This window comes from Motacilla alba, chromosome 2 (assembly GCF_015832195.1).
Source record: "Motacilla alba alba isolate MOTALB_02 chromosome 2, Motacilla_alba_V1.0_pri, whole genome shotgun sequence".
NCBI classification, from domain to species: Eukaryota; Metazoa; Chordata; class Aves; order Passeriformes; family Motacillidae; genus Motacilla; species Motacilla alba.
The window spans coordinates 136849488-136874077 of NC_052017.1; the positions used below are offsets into that span (position 1 = coordinate 136849488).

The 24590-nt window shown below is 37.7% G+C and overlaps 1 protein-coding gene across 8 annotated transcripts in view; it reads right to left on the reverse strand.

Annotated features, from left to right (window-relative positions):
* Positions 1-24590, reverse strand: part of TRPS1 (transcriptional repressor GATA binding 1) — a 214351-nt gene that overhangs the window by 138556 nt on the left and 51205 nt on the right. For 6 of the 8 annotated variants that reach the window (XM_038128267.1, XM_038128271.1, XM_038128270.1 and 3 more), the window contains 2 exons: positions 19305-20434; positions 10919-11522 (listed from right to left, as the gene is read on the reverse strand). In XM_038128267.1, the coding sequence (XP_037984195.1) occupies positions 10919-11522; positions 19305-20434 (1734 nt within the window). The remainder of the gene's footprint in view (positions 1-10918; positions 11523-19304; positions 20435-24590) is intronic. The other 2 variants (XM_038128273.1, XM_038128272.1) reach the window with 2 other exon arrangements.

Here is a 24590-nt window from a genome sequence, read left to right on the forward strand (position 1 = left end):
AATTAAAATGTGAGGAGTCATTTAAACCAAGAAACTGAGGGTCCAAGTTTAACAAACATCAACTTTTGAAGTCCCTACATCACAGATGACAGTTGTTAAAGATAACCACTGCAAAGACCTCTACCCTTCAACCATTTAGCTTGTTATTAGAAGGCAAAGGCAAATCAATTAAGTGATGATTAAGACTACAGTCCTAAAGGCATGAAAGATATATTTAAAACTTATGCTAAGCAGAACATAATTTTCTGTAATGGAAAAATCAGTAAAGTTGTAACAGCTCTCTACTTTAAAAATTATTAATATTTGTCCTACAAACCATTCTGCTAAATAATTACAGAAATTTTGTTTTCAGTTAAAAACCTTTTTTTACTCTTAATTTAAATAGGAATCTAATTTTTTAAATTTAATTCTGATTTTTAACCTAATTTAAAATTAGTAAACATACACATGTATGCACACAAACATACGTAGGTGCCAAGATATTTACAAGCCCAGAAGCCTACAAGATTTTAATCACGTTTTCCATTAACTCTCCCCACCCCTAAAGGCCTGCATAAAGTAGGGTTTATGAGAATCTTAAACAAAAGGAAATATTTAAGTTTCTAGTACACCTCAGTCAAACATAAATGTGTTTCAGTAATATACTAACAGGTACTGTGCCATAAGTGGAGAGCTTTATGGATGTTTCGTCTTCTTCATCAGCTGCAGGGACTAACATCAAAATAACCACCATAGGATGAGTCCATAACTGAATTGTGAAGAAAACACTTTTCTCAAGAAACAGGTTGACTAAATTTATTCTGCATAATGCAAACTTTTAAACAGGTCTGGAATACACCCATTTTGGGTTGGAAGAGGAGCTGCCATGAAACACTGCAAAAATATTAAATACAACCCAGTACTCTCTAACTCAAAAGCACAAATCCATGAACATTAAAGCAGTTACTATCAGAAGAAAAAAAAACCTCATAAATATGTAAAGATACTATTCTCCATATGTCTTGTAAAGGGGATAATAGCATTATATTAAGTTTTGCTTTGATTTGTAAGCTTTCACCTTGTGGTGTTTGCCCTACAGCCTTTTAGTCATGTACAGACTGGAGAAGTGAGAGCTTTGAAGTGTCCAACTTCCAGTGAAGTTACTAACATTTTTTAATAAGTCTTAAGAGGTCTGTGTGTGATTTACTGTAATTTCAGAACAAGCTCAGAAATTCACCCTAACTTGGAAAGACTGGGAGAGTCATTTGAGCACATTATCACTGTTAGGGCAAGGGGGGCAGAGAGGCATGAAAATAATCTGGAACGTGATCAAGTCAAATTCAAAATACTGTGTATATAAATGTTATTACTGAGAACTTTAAGGGCAACAAGACAGTTTTGTATGGATGAGATTTTTTTTTTTTTTGCAACCAGTAAATATAGTTTAAGTGATTCACAGCCAATTTTTATAATTGCAATGAAGCAGCTGTGATCAAACTCTATTTGTAGAATCATAATAAATTTGCCCCCACCTACTAAAATTAGTTCTAAGCATCCAAAATTCCCATTTGAACATCTGACTGAACAAAACAGGCATTGCTCCATGCCAAAAACTGGAGGAAATAGACCTAAAATATGCCATTTTCTCACCAGAAATTGTAGGCTCCCAGAATAACATGTGAATTAAAACTCATTTCAAGCTTGTTTGCATTGCTCCTCATTCCCATTCATAGTAAATTTCTTGACAAATGTTCTGATTATTTCTCTTTTTTCCTCACTTTTTTAATTTAAACATCATTTTCAAATCACAGACAGTCTTGCAAGGAGAAACAGCTGATGGTACAACCCATCTGAAAATGGAAAGGGTGGAATTTTACTCTCAGTAAGAGCTGGAGGCAACTTACATGATTAAAGACTGTACTGTAAGCCATCATTAAAAGACTTCTTCCCATAAGTGAAAATGTGCAGTTTGCTACTATATGCATCAGAGGCACATAAACCAAAATGAGGTCAAAGTCAACCAAGAAATGTAAATGTCTCAAAATTCCTGCTTTTGGTTTTTTTTTCCTCCCCCCCCCACCCCCACAAGGCTGAAGGAAAGAATAGATATTTTAACCAAGTTAAAATTAAAATCTGTTTTTTCAGTTTTCCTCTTTCATTGGTATTCTTGAGGAAGTTTGCAGTATCACACTCAGAGACGATAACCACCAATATTGATGCAGGATGCCTATGAATCAGGCTCTTCCTTGCTTCGACTATCATAGCACTGTTGCACAATAGAGTTTAACACATCTTTCTTCACTCTTGCCCTTCTAGATGGGAAATTCCCATTGTACAGACAGAATTAGGAAACAAAGGTCTAGAGCAGCCAAGAAATCATAGGTAATTAGCCCGGTAACTAGGACAAACACGATTCACCAACCTGAGATTTGAAAATCTCAGGCAGACCAGGGATACATGAACACAGCAAAGATTTCCAAGGCTGTTCACAAGCTGCTTGCTGTGCTGAACAACCTGAGCTGCCACCACCCCATTTGTTTCAGAAACCTTATACTGTACACAATGCAAAAAAAATATTCCTCCTCTCATCTTTATGCTAAAAAATATACCCTATCTGAACTCTAAATAATGTTAATATGCAACAGGAATACATATGTTTGTGGATTTATATTACATACACATGATTATATCACTGCAACAAAGACTGTAAGATTTTCTAAAATATATATGCTACTAAAAAACCGCTTAGAAAAACATCAGCAAGAACCACTTAGCCCCTGTAAAGCCTCATTTTAAAAACAGAACTTTGTGGAAGAAGTAAATTAATTATATTAAGCAGGAAATTGTTCACTAAATCAATTGGGCTACATTAGAGACCTGAAAATTAAGACTAGTTCCAAGGTGACCATATGCATATTCTGAGGAGTGCCAAGGTAACAAAAGACATTCCAGAAAACCTTTTCATATCTTACACACACACACACACACACACACACATATATCTGTATTTCTGTTTCAGTACACATGTGTTGATCTAACAAAAGAACAACTATTTTCCATAGTTGTTCTTTTTAACTGGCTGTATCATAACACATAGATACCCCCACGACAAAAATCAAAGCACGTATGTGCACTGTTTATTCAGAAATCTCTTTATAAATCCTTACCATTTTAAATTTGTTCAGATGGATAGCATCTGGATTTCTTCAAATCAGTTATAATTACAATGCTCCCTTCTTAGCCCAATAAATTAAACATTTATTTGCTATCTATCATAAGATCCCTCCTCTAAAAGAGTGTATTTATTTTGTCTTTTAATTACCAAATACATCTAGAGGATCATCTGAAATTCAGTACAGAAAGCAACTCTGCACTTCCAGATCCAGAGGTATCTTCACATAGATTTTCACTGTTCAGCACTATGGTACTTCAGGCAAAAATAGATTTATGTACAATCCTTGCCTGCATTCATCTGTGAAATCTAATTTTCCATTGAAAATCTACATGTTAGCAGCAAGTTCTGTCCTCAAGCATGAATGTATGCTTCTTATTGGATCCAGTTTGGCAAAGACTATCCTTAGTTTCTAAATACAATTGAAGCTTACATTTCACTTCAGGTATACAATCTATTGCTAAGTACTATTGGCAATACAGAATAATAACAGACCTGTATGATGGTTATAGTGTCACTTAACTTTTCAAAACTTGGGTAAAGCTCAACTAATTCTTTAATTTAGTCATCGTGCAAGAAGCTGCATTTGCCTATTTCCCATTTGAAACAAGGCTCCCCATTGACAGCTCCCTGCACTGTTTGGACTGGAGGCAGCTGCTGCTGCTGCGCTGTTTGCCTTTGCAGTGCCTACAGCTGTGCCCCACGCACTCAACCTGCAGCCACTGTCAGCACAATTTAAAATTAAAAAGAACCATCAGGAATGTACCTGAAGATGGTAAAACCAATATTTGCTAACCGAATTGGTCATACCTACAAGAAGGGCACTGCCTCACAGCATGTGCCCGGTTCGGGGCTGCGGGCCCGAGCTGCTCTCAGAGCCAGCATGGGCGGTTCTGCAGCGCACGGGGGCTGAGCTGCACCGAGAGCTGCGAGCCCAGCGCAGGGCGAGAGAGGCCTGGCTTCAGCTGCCACACACCAAAGGCTCCTGTTCAGGCCGGGGGACAGTGTCAGGGGACCCCTCTGTGCCCAGACATCCAAGCCAGAGAAGCGGGGGCTGCCAAGGAGCAGTGTGCCGAGAAACCAAGGATGCTCCCACCGTCGTGCCGAGTCCGCTCCTGGCGTTCCCCACAGGGGCAGGGGTGGCACTGAGCAGCTGCCACACTGCTATCTTCACCCAGGTTATCTTCACCCAGGTTATCTTCACCCAGCAAACCAAGCCCAGGTGCAGGCATATGGCATCCAGGCCAAAACAGCGCAGGGACCCTTCTCACTCTCACCTATGGCAGGACACCAAACACCAGACCAGAGAGAGCAAAAGAGACTTCGTCCTACCTGAACTAGGAAGGGGCATAAAAAACCGAGCTAATTTCATGTGACACTATTGTCAATCTGTTTTGGCCCCTCTGTTCAATACAAGAAAGCACTCTTTAGTTCTCATCTGCATTACGATCTCATCTATCTAAATGCAGCAGCTTGTTTTAATCAAGAATTATCTCGGTTCTCCCTGCTTGAATCATTGTTATTGATCATAGCAACTTCAATAAACCCTGCTGCTTACCCGACAGCCTGGGGGCCCGTACCCATCTCCCCAGCCCTTTGTTCCACATACTGATTCACCTTCTCATCAAGGATTTTGACGTAGCTGCTGCCCTTTTGCATTATTACCATGCCCCACCCAAATAATGATTTTATCACTTAATTCTCTTCCAGACCACATTTTGTAAAACGGAGACCAAAAAAAAAAAAATAAAAAAGAAGAAGAAGAAGAAAACCTCTATGCCCTGCTGGGTGGGTAAACATGGACGAGGTGGGATTGTCTCACCACATGACAGACACACCCCACACAAAAACCAGAAACATGCCTTTCATTGGGCAGGTTAACATTTTTCTAAAAGTTACTTTCTAGTCCTATCTGATCACTGTCAGGATGAGTAATGCAAAACATTCAATTTCTTGCGGGTTTGGTTCCAGTAGTTACTAAAAGCAGCCAAGTACATGTTTGTTTCTAAACTACTTGAAAACCTTCAGAAAGTTACTTTAGAAAGTTTCTGAGCCCTTCACCAGCACAGGGATTTTACCCGCCTCGGTTTTGCACGGTAAACACAAAGCTTCAAAACCATTTATCTTCAAGAACTAACTTTATTTTCTCATTTTCCTTGTTGGAGAATTCTTGCCATTTTCCAGGATGTAGTTATATGTAAAAAAGTAGCCCACTGACTCCCCAGGCAGAGACTTGTGGAAACAGGTGCCTTTAAAAAAAATGAAAGACTTTGTCAGCTCTCTGACCTGCCAGAGCTCTGTGCATTAGTAACACACAGTGCCTGCTGAGTTCCCCTCAGCTAATTAGAGGACCCGTATGGCAATGAATGGCCTTGACTATAAATACTTCCTGAAAGATCTCTAACAGAGTCAGAGGAAATGGGAAAAAAATGAGATGCAGCTACAGAGAAACTATTTCAGATGTTTCTTGTTTAAAGGGCTGCTTTTTCTTTCCTGGAGTTGCTTAGGGATGACATGCAGTATCCAAGACTTACACCAACTTAAATGTAAGAAGTGTGATACAATTATATGCACTGATCTAATTCTGTAGAATAAAAATATTTAATTCTGTAGAATATATCTACAGAATTTAATTCTGTAGATATACTATTAAGATGCTGCTATGAGAAGGCGATTGGAAGTGGGACACAATGCCAAAGAACACAAAAACTTCCATCTGTCACCCTGGAGGGACCACCGAAAATTCAGATTTAAACCAAGATCCTGCTCTGTGTGCTTGAACCTGCTCATGCTGCTTCTTGTGCTCCCACTAAAGGCAGCAGCAGCAATATTTCTACCAGCATCAGAGAGGCAGGTTTTACCTCAAATGTATGTTATCCTTCCGGCCAAGAATTGTATGTGCTTATAGAAGTCTTCTGGAAATCACAAAGGACAGCTCAGCATTTCCACTGCTTTGCAGCTATTTGGCATCCAGCCCTATGGATAACAGGAGCCAGTACCTTATAATAGGAGAAATGATGATTTGCCACTAGGGATTGTGTCTGATATCTACTACACTGATATTAAATTATTTTATGTAGATTTAATACTTACGTATCAATAGCATATTTTTAAATTAGCTCTGCCTCTCACCTACATAGGAGAGTGCAAAACAAGGAAAGAAGAAATAATTTTTTTTTTATTTTTTATCTCCCCCAAATTTAAAGCTGTATGACCAGCTTTAGCCAGAACGCCATATGTAATAGCACAGTGCAAATATCACAGACAAAAAGAAAATAACTCTTCTCAAAGTAAATGAAAACTTTTTTGAAATGTTGTCATTTCCTGTAGTGTCTAAACAGTCTGATCATTATGGTGGAAAATAATCTCAGTTTAATAGAAGAGCAGATTTTATCCTTTGCACCATTTAAAAAGCTCATAGTAAAGGTTAACATAACCTCAGTAATATATTTAATGTTACATCCTGCAGTATGCCTTTGATAAAAATCCACAGTACTTTTGGAATAATGTGACCATCTCTCCCCCTTTGATGGTACACAAATCCCTCCACAAACTATGATTAATACACAAAGTAATCTTGCTCTGTGCAGGTCCATGTGACCCCCCGGGACAGACACACTGACGTGTAATTACTGCATCTTTGTTGGCTAAACTACGTCTATACCAACACCTTTAGTGGGTGAACTAGGTCTGCATATAGGTCTGAAGGTTCAGGCTAAAATTCCCTATTTTGTGGAAAACTTTTATGCTGCAGCGTCCATACAGACTAAAACAGGACACTTAATTTAAAATCAGTTTAGCAAAAAGTTCCCACTGTCCAAGATCTGCACTGTCAAAGCATTAAACAATCTGCCTGGCCTGGAGTTTGCTGGCTGCCAATGTGCTACCCAAAAAAGGAACATTTTTGCATCTCAATAGACCTTCCAGTATCAACAAATCTTTAAACTAGAAAATCAGCTACTCTAAGGAAGAGCAGAAATAATGTCCACATTGTACTACACTGAGGTACATTTTTGGTAATTCCCATTTGCAAAACATACTGATTCACTGTAAGTGCAGCTCCTGGAAATATTTTAATAAGAAAAATAAATTAAAGCTACTCACAGAAGTGTACCAAGCCCCTGAGAAAGATTCTGTTACACACACACAGCTTGGAAGCATTCTCAGGGATAAAGGTGTATCAACTGCACATGTGTATTTGCATTGTCTCCAGCTCCCAAAAGGTCACAAGCAATTTGGTCTTTTAGATTTAAAAATGAAAGAAATCTTATCCCAATGAGTCCCACAAACAATATACTGCAGCACAGAATCTAGGGAAGGACCATGCTCATCATGTCAGAAGGAATGCAAGAAATAGCATGTAAATGGCTTAGACAACATCCAAAGCTGAAAATTACTCCAAGCAATTTCCAAAACTTAATTATCCTGTAAGCATTAAAAATTTCTGTGGGCTATGGTATATTTTCACCCCTTGTCCAATTGATTTGTATTGTCTCTGATATTTTACCAAAATGCTAATCACTTCTAAACCTGTAGTATCAATCTCTATCTACTTGAAAAAATGTGAAAAAATCTTATCTCCTCTTTGCCTTCCCCCCATCATCAAGAAAGTAAAAAATTAAAAGCACATTGTATTGCTGCTACAGTCAAATCATTACAAAGCATTTGTAATAAGCAGAAGCACTTCATAAATACAGAATAGCCAGTACAACCAAAGAGATGTGTTAGGAACTTTCTTTTTTAGTACATTTTTCAGTGTTTATTCACTGAGTAATTCCAAATTTTTGGCTTCCTCTGTGTCAATCTTCAGGGGGGAAAAAAATGAAGGTGTCAGTGATTTTATTATAGGTTTTGTTTCCTAGTCACCAGTCGTCCTGGGATACAGTGTTTTGCATAAGCATTCATTATATGATACTAGAAGGATGTATTGAGTTAACACTTTGCTTTCAGAGAGGACCAACTATTAGACAGCATTAGCTGCTCCTACTAGCTATTTCATATTGAAAAAATAAATGTAGCCAAAAGTAGATAATGAGAAATTTGCTTAACAACACAGCACTTTCTTTTTTTTTTTTTTTTTTTATTTCAGAGGATTACAACAACCAGCTTTTTCAAGAATGGATGGTAAATTCTTTTCTGAACAATTTTTATTTCTCTCTGGGCCAATTGAGCTTCTAAGCACACATATTTGTATGTCAGATAATCCTTGACACTAAGCTCCCAATGGTCAACCTGACCATCGCTCTGCCTTCTTATTTGTGCCTCCAGTACTGCATGTCATAACTGTCTGCAGAAAACTAAATCAAGAGCAAATTAAAGGAGTTGGGTTTCTATGATCTTTTTCACAGATTGAAAAGAAGAGGGAACTGGTATCACTCACAGAATCACACTCCCAATATTGCCTATCCTTCAGGTCACCCCTTACCTTCAAGAAGTTTCAATTCTCATTTTGTTTTCTCTATCCATCAATCATGATGAAATATGTAAGATTAGGGACTCTGTTCAGCAGACGAAAAAAGTTAAATCTCCTTTCCCCCATTTTTTTTAAAAAATATTTCAAGCTGACAAAAGCAACTTGCCTAATTTTCAAAAAAAAGGTGAAAATTCAAATATTATCAGTAAGGAAAAGACACAGACAAACAAGTCCTTGGCACAATAGAGTTCAAAGAGTGTGGCAGCCAAAGGTGTACACAAAAGTAATTCCTGTTTGAAGGACTGAAGGTTGTATCAGTCACTATAAACACAATCTGCTAATAAATCATTATAAAAGAAAAGTAGAGTTGTACACACTTGAAAATGCAAGGAACTAATTTATATGCACTGTTAATACACAAAAGTAAGAGCTTTATCTTTTTTCAGAAAAGAATGGAAGATATAGGTTTTTCAGACCCAGAAGAGATCAGCATGGAAGATGCAGGTTTTTTAGACCCAGACATTTCAAAATTGATAAAATACTAATTTGAAATATATATATATATATATATATATATATATATATATATATATATATAAAAGTGGTTTTGTATAAAGACTTTAAAAAAACATCTGAAGTTATTTTTAAAACAACATAAGAAGCAGCCACCATACAGTTTCCCATTCTATATTCAGCAGTGGCTAAAACAAGTAATAATGCCTTATTCTACTGTTTACTAAGGTTTTAGGTCCAGCTACCAACCAAATTAAGACCTTTATAGAGCTGATTCTGCATACTACCATGTCCCTTTGCAGATTTTTGTTTGGTTTTCTTTCATCCTCTGGCAGTCAAAAACTAAATAAAAATATCTGAAAAATTGCAAATATATGAAAATAATTTGGATTCTGATAAACTACAGGTTAAATGGCTTCTCTGGTGAATCTGTCTGCACATGGCTAAGAACCACTACAAGAATTGAGGCAGGATGTAACTAACATCATATGTACAGCAGGAATTCCACGGCTGCAGGAGTTTATGTATGTATTTTAATATCTATTTTGTGTTGGATGAGAGAAATATAATCCTGCCATCCCCAGTGAGCACACATCCAGGTTAGCAACAAGAAACCTATCATACTGTAACTGCTTTTCATACACTTAAAATCTGAGAACAATAACTAAGGTACAAAAGTTTGTGGTCCCCCTAAATTGCGTGCAGGATTTAAATTACAGACATTCTATTTTATAATAAGAATGGCTGCAGTATTTTAAGACCACTGACTTAATTTAAAAAAGCTTTTAAGACTTCTATGTGTACAAAAACAGATATACCTGTGTATAATCTTAGCAGACCACGGAATAAAATATTTATCTTCCTTTATACATGTTACATGTTACACTAATTGATGCAATGGTTATAAATGCTGTTATAAAAGACAAAAAAGGAAACCAGCAGATCATCACTTCTATTCTAGTGAGTTTGTCTGCAGACTGACTGCTCCTGTGGCAAGTTTCTATAAATTCAGATAGGGAGCAGCTCCTGAAAACATGTGATGACTTCAGGAGAAAAGCATTTGTCTGCCTGTTCAGCTCCTCAGAATAAGAGATCTCTTCTAAGCTCAATTTTCTCTACAGTGAGAGAAACACATCTTGATGGAAGGAAAACTTCGTTGTAGATCCTTTTGTTTAAAAAAAAAATAGGAATTATTTGGTGGGACAAATGTTTACCTTCTCTTATCACATGAGATCCTTTCTTTTCTTTTTTCTTTTTTTTTTTTTTTTTGCTTCCAAGGACACCAGACAAGTGTCAAAATTTATATATAATTATGTTGTTTCATAAAAAAAAGTTACTTTTTATTAATATTTAACTCACATTAAATAATATTAATATTTAATAATATTTTGTATTCTTAGATATGCAGTAATATAAAATCCTGCTTAAGTGCGAACTGTCACACTACCACAAAATTTAAGAGGTGATTAGTTGTTTTAGTGTAACAGATGTGCAGCCTTCTGGGGTTCTAAACCTCCCTTCTTCAAATGCATCACCAACCTGCACAATTAGCAGGAATAATTAAACAAAATTCAATCAGAGCTAAACAGCGAAAGCAGAAGCTTACTAATACTCCATCAATATATAGATTGCTTTATGCGAACACTTTGGAAAATTTACCTGCCAGTTTGGCTCTGCAAATTTCAGTCTTTCCTTGACTGGTTTTTTTTTTTGTTTCCATGCCCTAAGAGAACCCCAACCACGTTACTCCAGACCTGAAGAAATCATCTGCACAGCCAATTAAACATAACATACATGCAATCATAAAAAGCAAAAGCGGGGGAAAAAAAAAGGTTTCCTACCCGTAATAAGGACTGGGATTCATCTTTTGCCTTGCCGTCCCCGGATCCAGAGTAGGGCTGGCTGAGCTGCCCGGCTTTCTCTGCTGCTCCGGCTGGGACACCCTGCAGGAAACCCTTGCTCTCCACTGCCAAGCCATAAATGGGCCTTGCGAGATGGGCAGCTTCTACATTTGGACTATCCCTTAAAGGCTTTGGCTGCTCTTGGCCAACAGACACGGGGGTCAGTAAGCCTAGACTGGTCTGTGTGTATGATGGGCTCCCCCTCAAAATGTCTGCTCCTCTCCAGGTCACATTGCGAAGATCATCACTGGGACTGTCAGTCCAGCCTTTCTCCTTGAGCACTTCCTTATCTTCTATCTTTTCTCTCTTCACTATGCTGTCAGATATGGGCTCCCCTAATTTGGGGTCTGGATTAATCAGACTGTAGACCTTAAGGTCAATTTTTGGCTCTTCCTTGATAGATGAAACGCCATGACTGTCCTCCCCGTTGGCTGTAGTGATGTCCATCTCCTGACAGTGCACAGTGTTGAAGTGCTCTAGTAGTGACTGAGTGTCAACAGCTGTGAAGCTGCACTGACGGCATTTGTAGCAGTTGTGTACTCGCCTGGAAGAAAACAAGAAGCACATTAACATGAGAGTCACCCCTTGGCCTTCCCTCTCACAGCGGTTTTACCTACCAAGATTAAGAAAATAAATCAAACTTACAGTATGACTCTCTCTAAATAAAGCAAGCAGGTTTACTTTGGTATACAACAGGGTAAAAATACTGCTGATTTTTCCCCCCATGCCTTGCAATGGCCTCCTATTGTTCCTTCACATTCCATGGAATTATTCTAAACTTCACAAAATTTTCACAGGGATTTTGTGTTTTTCTTCTTCAGTTTGCTGCAATGTACTTTTCACTTTCTACTGCAGCCAGAACACTAAAAAACATACTTTTCAACCAAAATCAAATAGTTAGAAAAGGACAGTTCTCTTGTTATTAAAAAAACACTTCATATAATATAAATCTATGTTAGAAAGTTAAAATGTTTTAAAAAGTCCTTTACTTTCCACCTATTCCATATACTTTTGCTTGACAAAGATGATTTTGAACAGAGCTCTGGTTAACTTAGAGATAAGAGCACAACAAAGGACAGAAGGTTGTACACAAGAGACAGCAGTGCTTGGTTCTCTATAGACATTTTAACACAACTTAAAAAGATGCTGCTGCTCTAAAGATAAAGCACAATAGTTGGCTGTGTCACTACAAGCAGCCTTTCCCGTCAAATATAGAAATTCTTGGGTAGGAGCTGTGGAACAGAGTGGAATAGCACGCCTTCCTGTTTTTACTCTAAAAGCCTATAAAAAGTACTGCATTACTAAATTATGTAAAGCATATGTTGCTACATGAGAACAACATGTTAGCCACTTACTGCATCTATCATAGGAACAGAACCCTGTTTATGAGCTCTCTAACGCCATTATGAATAATTGTTCATAGCACAGGAGTGGTCAGAGCCTTTTATCAGGCTCCGGGCCCCGCTGCGCCCGGCATCCTACCAATACAGAGCAAAATTTCATCCCTGCCCTGCAAAATGTACAGAACTCTACAAGAGCTTCTCCCTACAGACACGCTCACAAATCCACACCCTAGGCATTCGGAGTCACAACAGCATCTTTAGCCAAGCTAAAAAAATGAGCCTTTCACTGTCCACACCGGACAAAACTTGTATGAGAGATCTGTTACTGCCCTGACTCCAATTGTTAGAATTCATTCTTTTAAGGCCAAATCTTTGTCTCAGTGAAGTCAATGGCAAAACTCCCATTGACTTCAGTAAGAGCAGGATTTGGCTCTTGGTGCATCTGTAGAATTGGAATGATACACAAAATGTCCCTTTTACACTATGATAGTTTAGAAGGGACAACTTGCCAAACTTATTAAACCCCCTTGCCTTCTTTCTCTCTTTTGTTGGAAAAACAAACCATATGTTATTTACATTGTCTGATTTTCTTGCAGTTGTGTCAGCGCACAGACATGAGCACACATTCGGATTCATGCTTTTCAGCCCTTGTGCAATATCAGTTTTCTTTTTGCCATTTTGCGTATTTATATTCATTTTAAGGGACTAGATGGTCTGGTTCCATTATGCAAAAAATAGATTCAGTTATTCTCCACACAGCCTTATGGCAACAAAACCTACTTGTGGGAGAGTGAGCTGTGAGTTAAAATCCTGTTCTGGCCATGCTCCTTTTCCTTCATTCTACAATTATGTTTTATTAAAATCAGCTTGTCTCTCAATGCGACACTAATATATTCTCTCTTGCAATTCAATTCTTTTCTAAACCAAGCTTAATTCTCTCCTGAACCAAAAAAAAAAAAAAAAAAAGAAAGAAAAAAAAAAAGAAAGAGTGCTATCTGATCAAAACCATTTTATAAATACAAAAAGCCAAGTTATAAAGAGGGTCAGCCCTGTAAAGGTGGGACACCATCAGAGAAGTCCAAGTTAGACAGGGGCTAGTTATCTTAAAAGCCAAGTTAAACAAGACACCATTTGGGGCTAATGGCTCAACCACATACACTCCCCATGTGAAAGTTTATCAATCCTTTGGGACACTACTTAGCCCTAAGTGTCTCTTGTTTAACTTGGCCATTTCAATAGCTAACCCCCGTCCTAACTTGGCTCTCATCTACAGATATCACACCTCCAAACAGCTGATCTTTTTCTGCCTAACTTGTCTTTTTTTATTTTTCCATTCCACACTGGCTAAATGTTTTTGATCAGGAGCCATATACACCACACTTCTGAGGACACAAATAAATGCTGAGTATTAAATGCAGTTGTAACTACATGGCTGAGGCCCAGTTACAATCACCCTTATTACATTAAAAGTTTGTTAATTTAAATTATTTCTAACTGATTCAAAGACAGTCATATAAGCATTCCTTCATTCTTCTATGAGACTCTGATAAGCACTGTGATGTGGAAAAAATTAAGATATACTTCAGTAGATAGTAACCCAACAGGCTTTTTTTTTCCAGAATGGACAGTTTCCAGTATGCATTAAGAATCTGCCATCAACATTATAAATCTTGATACTTCGCATGGGCTTGTCCTGTGTATTATTCAATCCCCAAGCTCCAAAATGTAAGCTAAAGTTTGGAGCTGTCCAATATAAGTCACAGTCCCAAATAATAAAATAGTAACTATCATCAGCCATTAGAAAACTTTTGAAAGTTGGAAACTTATTCTTTCCCAGAACAAGGCATAAAAAGAAAATGTTTTCTTCTCAGTTTTCACTCCACCCTGACAGCAAGCAGGAAAATAAATTTGCAATGTTTGATTTCTCTTTTACTAGAAATTAAGCCTACTCTATGCTTCTAAAAGCCCAAGTTACATTTAAAGTTTTGTACAAAGCTCTTCAAGGCTAAGAAATAAAATTTTAAAAACTCCAGTTTGCAAAGTACACAAGAAGCATTTCTGCGCATTACCACGAAGTTACACTTTACAGCTAAACCACAGCTATACCATCTGAAACTCTGAATTTACCTGATGCAATACTGAGTGCTAGTACAGAGCTACTCTAAGAAGAGGAAAATCTTGGGATGTAAGAAAGTGACGTAAATGAAGAAGAAAACAGCACTCTTCCTTCTTTGTTATTGTTTATACAGCCCTCAAGAACACTAACAGCAGGTTCAAGCCATAAACTGGCATTCTTTGCAATACGGCATGGGGCTGGCAATGTTACCCCATCCACTGAGGTCACTTAGCATTATTATTTCCACTACAAAATAAAGCAAAGACCTGATTATTTGTGGACAGTAAAACATTTATGGCCCAATCCCAAAATTAAATATCAAGAAATTCAGGCAAAACCTTTGCTGCACAATTACATTCTGAGAACTATAAAAAATCTTATCATTATTCATACTGAAAAGTACTTGAATTGAGCACTGTAAGATACAAGGATTTTCCCTCACAAAATGTTGGAGAGATTACATGCTTGGGGTTTTTTATGGTTTTAATATTCTTTATTTGAACTTCCCAACAGGCTGCAAGACTCCAAACACTAGCAAGTTGTTAATTAAGTCTTGTTGACATACTTCTAACTAGTCTGAAGTATTACAAAACACCATCTTCTACAAAACAAGTAATTTTTTTTTTTTTTTTTTTTAATTACCTGAAGACAGTCCTAGGCTCTAGGGCATAGAAAATATTCTGGAAGAAGGTATGGCTGTCATCTCACTTCCATTTTTTCACATTTTATTTTAATTATAAATATAATAATTACTATCATTTCTCATGAGGAAAGAGGTTTAACAGAAAGTTAACTTTTGGGATGGGTGCTGCACTCAAGCTTTTCAGAAGAAAAGACAGCCAGCAAAGCAAGGAAGAAAATGCAGTGTAGTGTTAGAACGGAGAGGAGACAGGGCAGAGTGGAGAGCAAGACTAAGATCAAAGGAGAGCAAAAGCCATTGGCAAGAGCAAACAAGTTCCGAGGAGTGAATTAAGGTGTCAGGAGGATGGAAAAGGCCCTCATAGCTGCTGCTGTCGTTCACTGAGTGAAGGTTTCTGTTCTGCTCTAAAACTGGGAGCTGGTAGGCCTCAACTTACATTTTTTCCCTGAGTTTCTTCTTTGGGGAAGTGTCCCAAAGGCACCACATTTCCATAATCTGCATATCTGAGACCCTGCTCTGGCTTTTTCTGCCTGAGAGTCTGAGGATCAGTTCCAACAATCCTGTCTCCAATACCCCATCCCTGAGCTGCAGCCCGGGCGCTGGGAAGACGCAAGCCCCGAGCACCCCTTTGCCTTTTGCCCCTCTACCTCCTTTACCTTTGAGAGATAAGGGATTATTTAATTAACTCGAAATTCATTTCTAAAGAGAATGTTACAAAACTGCTGCCATCCACATTTTCAAAATTATTTATTAGAAAAATTATTCCACACCATTACCAAAGCTGTTATTTCAAGTCTTTACATTTTCATATTATATTTTGCAGTTTAATGAATCACTATCCCACCTTGTTTTTAAAAAGTTTAGAAGATTTTTTCAGCATAGCACTTCTAATTATAACTAGCACTGATCAAATGTTTTCTGTCAAGTAAGGTTTTACAGGAAAAATTCTATCTTTTGCCAAATTGAAAAAATGCACTGTTTTCCCACATTTTAGCAAAATTATAACAAAAAAGAGGCACTTCTGAAAGAAGCTGCTTTGATTTTACAAAAATAATCAAAATTAATTATTTTGGAACCAGCAGGAAAATAATCTCTAGACTAAGTGAAACAACATGCAAAATTTGCCCAAATACTCAGTTTGATTTTTATCTAAATTAAAAGTGTTGGCATCTTCTGGCTCATCAGAATACCAGACAGTTTTAAGAATAAACTAAGCTTTGCAATGAACATGAATAGTATCTGATTCTTCAGAGGTATAATGTAAAATGAGTAGTAGCAGAATTAGTGGAAAATGGATGCAAATAAATCTTCTAGGGATTTATTTGAATAAGCACATTTTAGTGAGGTTTAAATACAAGTAAACTCAAGTGCAGTGTGATTCATTGACTTCAAATTTAAATGAACAGCTCTCAAATAATCATGTCAAGAAATACTGAATGAGTGCTAAGTGTAAGTATACATTTCTGTAGAAATAAAAATTGGAAAGAACAGCTTTTGCAAATTCTAATACTGTTGCAAATACATGGCTGCGAAGGAATAACATTGGGATATAAAAAAAATTTTAGCTAGCAATACATAGTGAAATTGTAGATGTAGAGCCAAAAGGAAGCAAAATAAATAATAAAATTAAAAAAGCATGTTGTTCAGACACATGACTTGAAAATGAAAATAGTGCAGACAAAAATACATTAATCAAAACATGTAAGTAGCATCTAAAGCCAGCACTGATACTCCAGATTATCAAGGCTAAATCTAAATATGTGAACAGCAGAACATTTTTTTCCACCACATTAATGTTTAGTATTATGTTTACTATTAGAATCCATTCAGCTTCTTATTATATAAATGAAGAGGTTTTAGAGACATGGGCATGTACAGCATTTTAAATACATCAGACGTACATAATGTGCGGCATAAAAGCGTTGAGACAAATTCTGATTAAGAAACAGAGAAGCCCAGTTGGATGTGAGCTGAGTACATTAGCATGTTTCTGTCTACCAACCAACACTACCATTTTATAGATGTTCTGCTTTTTAAAATCTGAACTATGCTCTGTCTTTAGGTTCTAAAATACAAAAAGGGAAAGAAAAACGTATCTGATACATGCCAGACTTCTATTAAAAAAAAAAAAAGCCTGAATAATAATAATAAAAACAAAAGTTATAATGCCTCAAAAGTTTTTGTTTGATAGAGTGAAAATTAGGTCATACATAGAAAAACAAAACCTGCTGGTGTTTGCCATTACAGAGCACCTAGAACAACCTGAACTAACTTACATGATTTCAAAAAAGATGGACAGTGGGGGAAAACAGCAGCAGTATTAGTAGAAAAGAAACAAAATTCATATTATCAAGGTGGAATTACAGGAGAAAGGGAAAGAAGTTAGCAGTAATGAGGACTTTGTGCTTTACACATGTCCTCAGAGGAATCAATAAAGTCATAGACTGGGGTTAACAGAGTATGTTGCTCAAGTGTTTTAAACAAAATAGCGTAATCTTAGACAAACAATTTGAGACTAAAATGCTTAAAGTGTATCTCTTGATTTTCCAAAGTTCAGTTCCCTGTGACTACTGCCAGAACTGCAGGGTGCTGAGACCTCCAAAGGAGCAGCTACAACTACCCCATCTCAGACTTAGCACTTAATTTTGAAAGTCATGGATTCTCCTTTCTTAGGAAAAAGGATCCCAGCTCGGCATGCTTGTTAAAACTTAAATTACCAGCTGCAGCAAAATAAAAGGTTGGATTCTTTCAGTAAAGGAGCCATTTCAATCTTCCAGTTACTTAACCACTAAAAAAAGATCATGCCATGCCCCAGCAGCGGACAAAGTGCTGCCTATGGAGTTCTTCAGCATGGCTCAAAGCTGTTATAATAATGCTTGGAACTTAGATACCACTTTTCATCTTCAAAGCAGTTTACAAACATTAACTAATTAATCCACACAACATCCCTCAGGCCCACTTGGATCAAAAATGGGGAACTGCATGCTGGGACCTGAATCCTCTGTGGGCCCTAGCTCCAAATTAAAGATGAGCAATCTGCTCTTTTTTTTTTTTTTTTCTAAATAGACTCCTGATATATTGCCAATGCAGCCCTCTGTTGGGCAACATTTGGATGCCCCCAGCTTTAATCTCTATTAAAGTATCATGCCCCAGTCTGCCTTTGTTAATTTTGGATGTCTTGGAATCTATTAAACGTGGCACGGTTTCTTGAGCTTTTAACAAAGCTTTAGCTTTGAAAATGCATCTTCTTTTGTCTTCATTCTAGCTGGCTTCCACACAAAGATATTTTAGATGAGATAGATACTGAAGTTTTCCGTTGTTGTTGACGCATTAGCCTTAACTATTAACATATTCAGCATGATTTTCTAATATTTAACATCACTTTTGCAGTGGCACATAACTGTTGCTCTTTACAAACTCCAAGAGCCAGCTCCTGCTCGGATGCAAACTGGACTGCCAGTTTACAACAGCCCAGGAACTGACCCAAGAAGTTTAGCAGGGAGTTGGCTGCTACTATGACATTGTGTCAGACTGAGTCAGGAGACTGGCTGCATCCACCTCCAAATAGGAACATTAGCATTTAAAATAAATAGAATGACACTGTAAACCAGCAACACGAAAATAAGCATCTGCAAAAGGATCTTGGGGAATGACATCAACAGACAAAAGAGTGTCTGCTCCCAGTGGGAAACGAACACCAAAACAGCAGTGGAATGCTCTTAAACTAATTATTACATTGCTGGACTTGGGAATGGAAAATACTACAAAAAGGTAGTACATTGAAGCACTGTTATGGACCATTAAGGGTTCACAGTCTATCTTGGAAAGTAAAGCCATTTGTGTTCCCTGACTGAATGAAGATGCCAACTTTCTCAGAAAAAGCCTAAACTAAAATAGCACCTATAGTACCTAAAAGATTCTGGGTGGAAAATAGCTGACCAAACCTCAAATATGCTGAAACTTTAGCATCTGCACACAAATCCAAATTTTCCTCTCCTCTGCACAGGTTTAAATGTATAATTAAATCCACCAACTTAGCTGGTGGTTTTCCAAAACAAAGTGGATGTTGGATTGGACTCTGGCTGTAAAGATTTATATCTATACACATTCCTATTTTGATTTCCAGTTTCCTCAAATGTTTGAGGAATGGTGACATTTAATTAAGAAACTATGGTGGGGGGGTGCTGTTTGCGTTCTAATCATTAATCATTTGAAACTTCACCATACCTGTAGTGTCGGGAAATCTCTTCTTCCACCTGGGTGGTAAAGTCACATTTGGTACATGAGTGTTCTTTGTTCTCCTTGAGCGTCAGCGGCCCCTCTGCCCCTGGCAGGGCGTTTGTTTCTGGTTTGACATCAGACGCTTGGCCTTCGTGTGCATTCTCATAGTGGAGCAGGAGAACGTCCACGTCGGGAGTGGAGAATGAGCACTGATGGCACTGGTGTTTGACTCTAGAGCTTCCTGTCACCCCTGGAGACAGGTGCAAAAGCAAGAGAGCACAGTGGGAACAATTACTTTTTCTGCAAGCAAATGGGTAAGTAATTTCTCCAAGGTGCTTTTCTGGGCTGCAGAGGCCTCGGGGACAGAACTGACAGTGCTTAATGGTACATTTATGAATGTTGTGTAGCTGCTGATAGTGACGGAGAAGTGGGCCCACCACTATTACATCTGGGCCATGGCTCTTTGAGTACCTAAAGTCACAAAACTGACAGTTGTAGCTTGTCACCATGCTGTCCTCTGCTCCTTTGCTACTCAAGTCTTTCTTTTTTGCCACACTCGCACCCTTTTCTGTCTTTGTCACTAACTCCCCGTCTGCATTTTTGGCTAGATCATTCTGGTTAATGACAGATCCCCTAGAAAGCTTATCATTCAGATCTGGGTGGAGGCTTCCTGCCTGGCTTCCCCCATGCTGTTTGCTGTAATGTTCTAATAGTTTCAAAGAGCTGGACGATTCACAGCTGAAACTGCAAAATTTACACCAGTAGTAACTGGTAGTATCGGTACCATTTTGTCTAGAGGAATCTATTGGCTTGATGGGCACCGAATATCCAACTGGCGTATCATCTCCTGCTTTTACAGTGATTCTGTCTTGCCACTTCCCCAAGTCTCCAGAATCACATGGTCGAAGAGTAGGACTGGATTTATTGGAGTTTTTCTCTGAAGTTTTACCAGTATCAGAGGAGGGAAGGGCTGCTTTCATTTTGTTTGGGTGAGTCTGTAAGAAGTGTTGCTCTAGTTCAGTGGAGGAGTTGCCCATGTAGGTGAAATTGCAGAATTTGCAGCGGAAGTACTTGGTGTTGCCTTGGCAATCTGGAGTTTTCCGCCCAATTCCAATAAAGGTTCCACCTAAAGTAACCTGTGAATAAAGAATAAGGTCATTTTAGCTCCACTGTATATTTATTCAAATAGCAAGGAGTGGAAGCGGGGGGGGGGGTGGGGGGGAGAGAAATAGAGAGCAATTGATTCATATGCTTCTTTTATTAATCACTGCCACCATTTTCATTTGTACCATGTAAGATATCACACATATACCCTCACATATTTACCATTTGTTGATGAATATTTTTAAATGTTTCTCATAGCTGAATACATATTCCATATGAATAACAAATACATTGATTCACAGAGACTGAGGCAAACATGCAGAAGAGTATCTTAGTGCTGATAGGACTGTTCCTTCCTTCACTATATCATTAAATAGTATCATTGACAGAAGATCCAATAATCAGTTCCCACAGCTCTGAACCCTTTGAAAGCAGACTTTCCTGGGAGTCTATACCAGGTGTGGAAGAAAAAAAAAAGACCCTCAGTCTTTTGACTTAGATGGTTTAATCATATTTGTGCTTTACAGTCAAAGAGAATTGCTTTCTAAATTCAAGCAAGCAGAAATTTAATTTCAAATAACAAATCCAGTTTGTTGTGTCAGGAGTATGACCAATTCTTACAAAGATCATTCCTACACGAGTATCCAGTATCCATCAGGATGCCTTTTCACAGAGCCATAGTGGCTGATGTCTCAAACAAAAGGCAGTTTTCTCAAGGATTACTCACTGCAGACATTCTCCAAGGAAATCTTCTGTTCCTCTCATGCACAGAGCTCAATTTAGTAAAACAAGGATGGAAAAACTACAGTAGAAAAATGGCATGTGGCAAAGAAAACCACCACACCCAAGTCCATGACATCACTAATTACACACACAAAAAATAAGGTAGGTCTACTTAACTGTTCTCATGATGTCTGAGCAAAATGCTCTGCAGGAAGGGAAGAAGGCTTCCAGGGCTGATGTTATTAAAGCCCGTGTTCTCACAGCAAGGCAGGCCTGCCCTTCCCAGGAGTGTACCACACCTGCCCCTGACATCAGGGGGAGATTTGCTGCTCCTGTACAACTGGTTTGAAGGCCAAAGAAACAATCTCTTGACAAAAATGTCACCATTGCACAGCTTCTTTTTCTGAGTAGCAAATAGTGTACAGCATTCAGAAGATAATTCCCAAATTCCATAGACATCGACTCTTTTTGCCATCATCCAGTCTACGCCACATGGTGTAGACATGGGTGGAAGCTCCCTTGTGACACATTCTCAGTTTTTACATCCAGAAAATGTCTTACAGGGAATATAAAATTCAGCCTTGCAGAGTTTGATTTGCATTCTCCCAACCAGTAAGTGTATTACTACATTTCTGAAGGTTTCAGTTCTAATGCATTAGGCAAATGGTGTAATTATTTTTCTTCTCCTCCTCAACAGCTATGCCACAAAGATAATATGATCACTGCTCATTCAGTATCACACCAAATGGAAAGACTCAGACATACAGAGAGCATGAAATGTAAACATTTTAAAATGTAATATTAATACCTTTTAGCCATTTAGCTCAGAAAATGAAACACTATCCTTTATACCTCATCAGAATCGAGCATGTATAGTGAGGCAATGAGTTACTAAACCATGATATAATAAGCTGCCTCTATTCAGCCTCCAAATCTTTCTTCTGTTTATTTTTTTCCTTAAGGAAGCAAAATCCCCATGCACTGGTTAAAACTTTTCCTTAAATAAACTGAAAATGGCTTTCTGTTTGTTTAGGAAACATATCTCATTAGGCAATGGTGAGTCAGGCAGCCAAATCATTAAGACTTAGCCGTAAAAACATTTTCACTTTTAACTGGGGCTCCACATTCTGCTATCAAATTATGAACTTGGCTTTGAAGAGGTTCTTTGCAAGAGGAATGTTTAACAGGTCTTCTGTAGTGCAGGAGTTACCTCCCTTTATTTATTTTATGGCAGGCAGGAATTGGAGACAAAGCCATGCTGAGCCTGATCCCATTGACAACAGTGGGATCTGGGCCTGCTTTCCAGTATCTAGCACTTAAGGTCTTCATCCACTGCATTATTTCAATGTTCAAAGTCTTAGTGGTGTCAAAAGACAAATTAAGGAAAGCACTGATGGAATTAAGTACACAGAAAATAACAGCAGTTCACTGCATGATTCCGTAAGTTGCAAGGTGATCTGGTTTCATTCATTTAATTAGATATGTGTGCTTGTTCTATGCATGCACAGAAGACTGACCAAAATGCTTTACCTTAAGTGGCTCTAATAAGTAAATACACTGATTACTCTCAACTGTCTAGCCACAGAGTTACAGATAACGAAACTATTTTGCAGACACTCTGTGGACACCGGTTACAAACTCTGAGTGACAATAATCCCAGCTGCTAGTCATTGCTAATTACTTTTATTTCAGAACATTGGTAAAACATATAGTACTACCATTTTCTACACTGGACTGTAAATCACATCATTTCTGTAACGTGTGCTAATCCTGCTTAGTGGTCTACACAGCAAGTTTGTGTTCCTTGCTAATATATCCTTCTCTGCATCACAAGAGAATAAAGTAGAATTAAATATTCTCACAGTCCCTGTGTTAAGTTCTTGTAATGCAGGAGACACATCTTTACACCACTGGAATGTAATTGATTACAAGTTATTAGTTTGGAATTTCCCTGAATACCTGCCACAATTCAAAATAATTTATTGCATTAGACCATGGATGTGAGAAGTAACTCAGGGTCATTTTACTGTTATGACACTCAAAGGCCTCTTTTCATACATAACAAAGCCTACTGAAAAGCTTCATGAAGGTCGTCATTCAAAGACAACTAAAGAAACTGATTTCCATGCAGAGAGGTTGGGAGAAGCGCTTGAAGTGACAGTATAAACTGAATCTGTTTCAGCTTTCAGCCAGCCACATTTGAAAGAAACCCACACATTTGCAGAACTGTTTGGATTCCCACACTTTGCTCAAATCTTGGCTTGACTTCCAGATTTTCCAGTTACAAGTCGTATGTCTATATACAGGCACTAACCTTCTTCACTGGGAATGTAATTGTCCTCTCTGATCTACTCCACGAAGAGAAAAAGTAAAGAAGAAAGAGAAAGCAGAATATGGCTGGATAGATAGATGGATGGACGGATGGATACAGATAGATAGAGAGATAGATATAGATATAGATATAGATATAGATATATAGAGAGAGAGAGAGGGAGATTGAGGTATACATACCATAGCAATAAATATCCACATTTCTGTGTGGATAGATTCTTCTATTTACCCCCTTATTTCATTCTAATCCAAACAAAATTCCGTCTCCTGCTCTGCTCTAACAGAGTTCCATTTCCTTAAGTAGACAGTTCTTCCCAACATAAAAAAAGAACCTAAACAAAAGCAATGCTAAAATTCTGCAATTCTGTTCTAGCACTGGAGTCCAAAGTTGGTGACACAGCTAGTAACAGTCACGAATAGTGGTACAGCTTGTAGAGGAAATGTAGGAGCAACTACAGATCAACAGTTCCCTCAAACACACAAAGGAGAAAATTATTCTTCACAATTCTCTTTTTAAAGAGAACCTAACATTTAACTTCAGACTGTGGAAACATTTAATTCTTCCCTTCACTGTCATTTGCTTATGAAACCTTGGGATTATCACTTATTTCTGCAGCATCTCAACTTTAGCAATATAGTTCGTATTTATTATTACACTGTACCAAAAAAAGACAGATATTGGAATGGTTTCTCCATTCTTGTGCTAGATGTGGTTGCACTGATATTCTTTAAAAATTACTCTTCAAAGCCATGTCTCATTCTGGGATTGAACTGAAATATATTTCACAGTAAGATTTCCAGAAACTCAAAACTCTTAATCATTAAGTTTATTCATCAGTGGGGAAAATTGTCAAAATTTGAAGCTCATGTGTTAGTACAACTAAGCTATCTCCTCAAACACCAAATACATTTCCAAAAATACCCAGAAAAAGGAGAAAAGATAACACGATAATTGACAGTGTTTCAAGATGTACTTTCTAAAGTATTTTGGCAAACACGTCAACAAAGCTGTGTAATTGCACTATATGTTTCCAACAGATATGTCTACATTAATTAGTCAAGACAATGATTTCATGGAATAGATGGACTTGAGCAAATAGAAGTACTTTCTTCTTTTTTTTTTTTTTTCCTAAA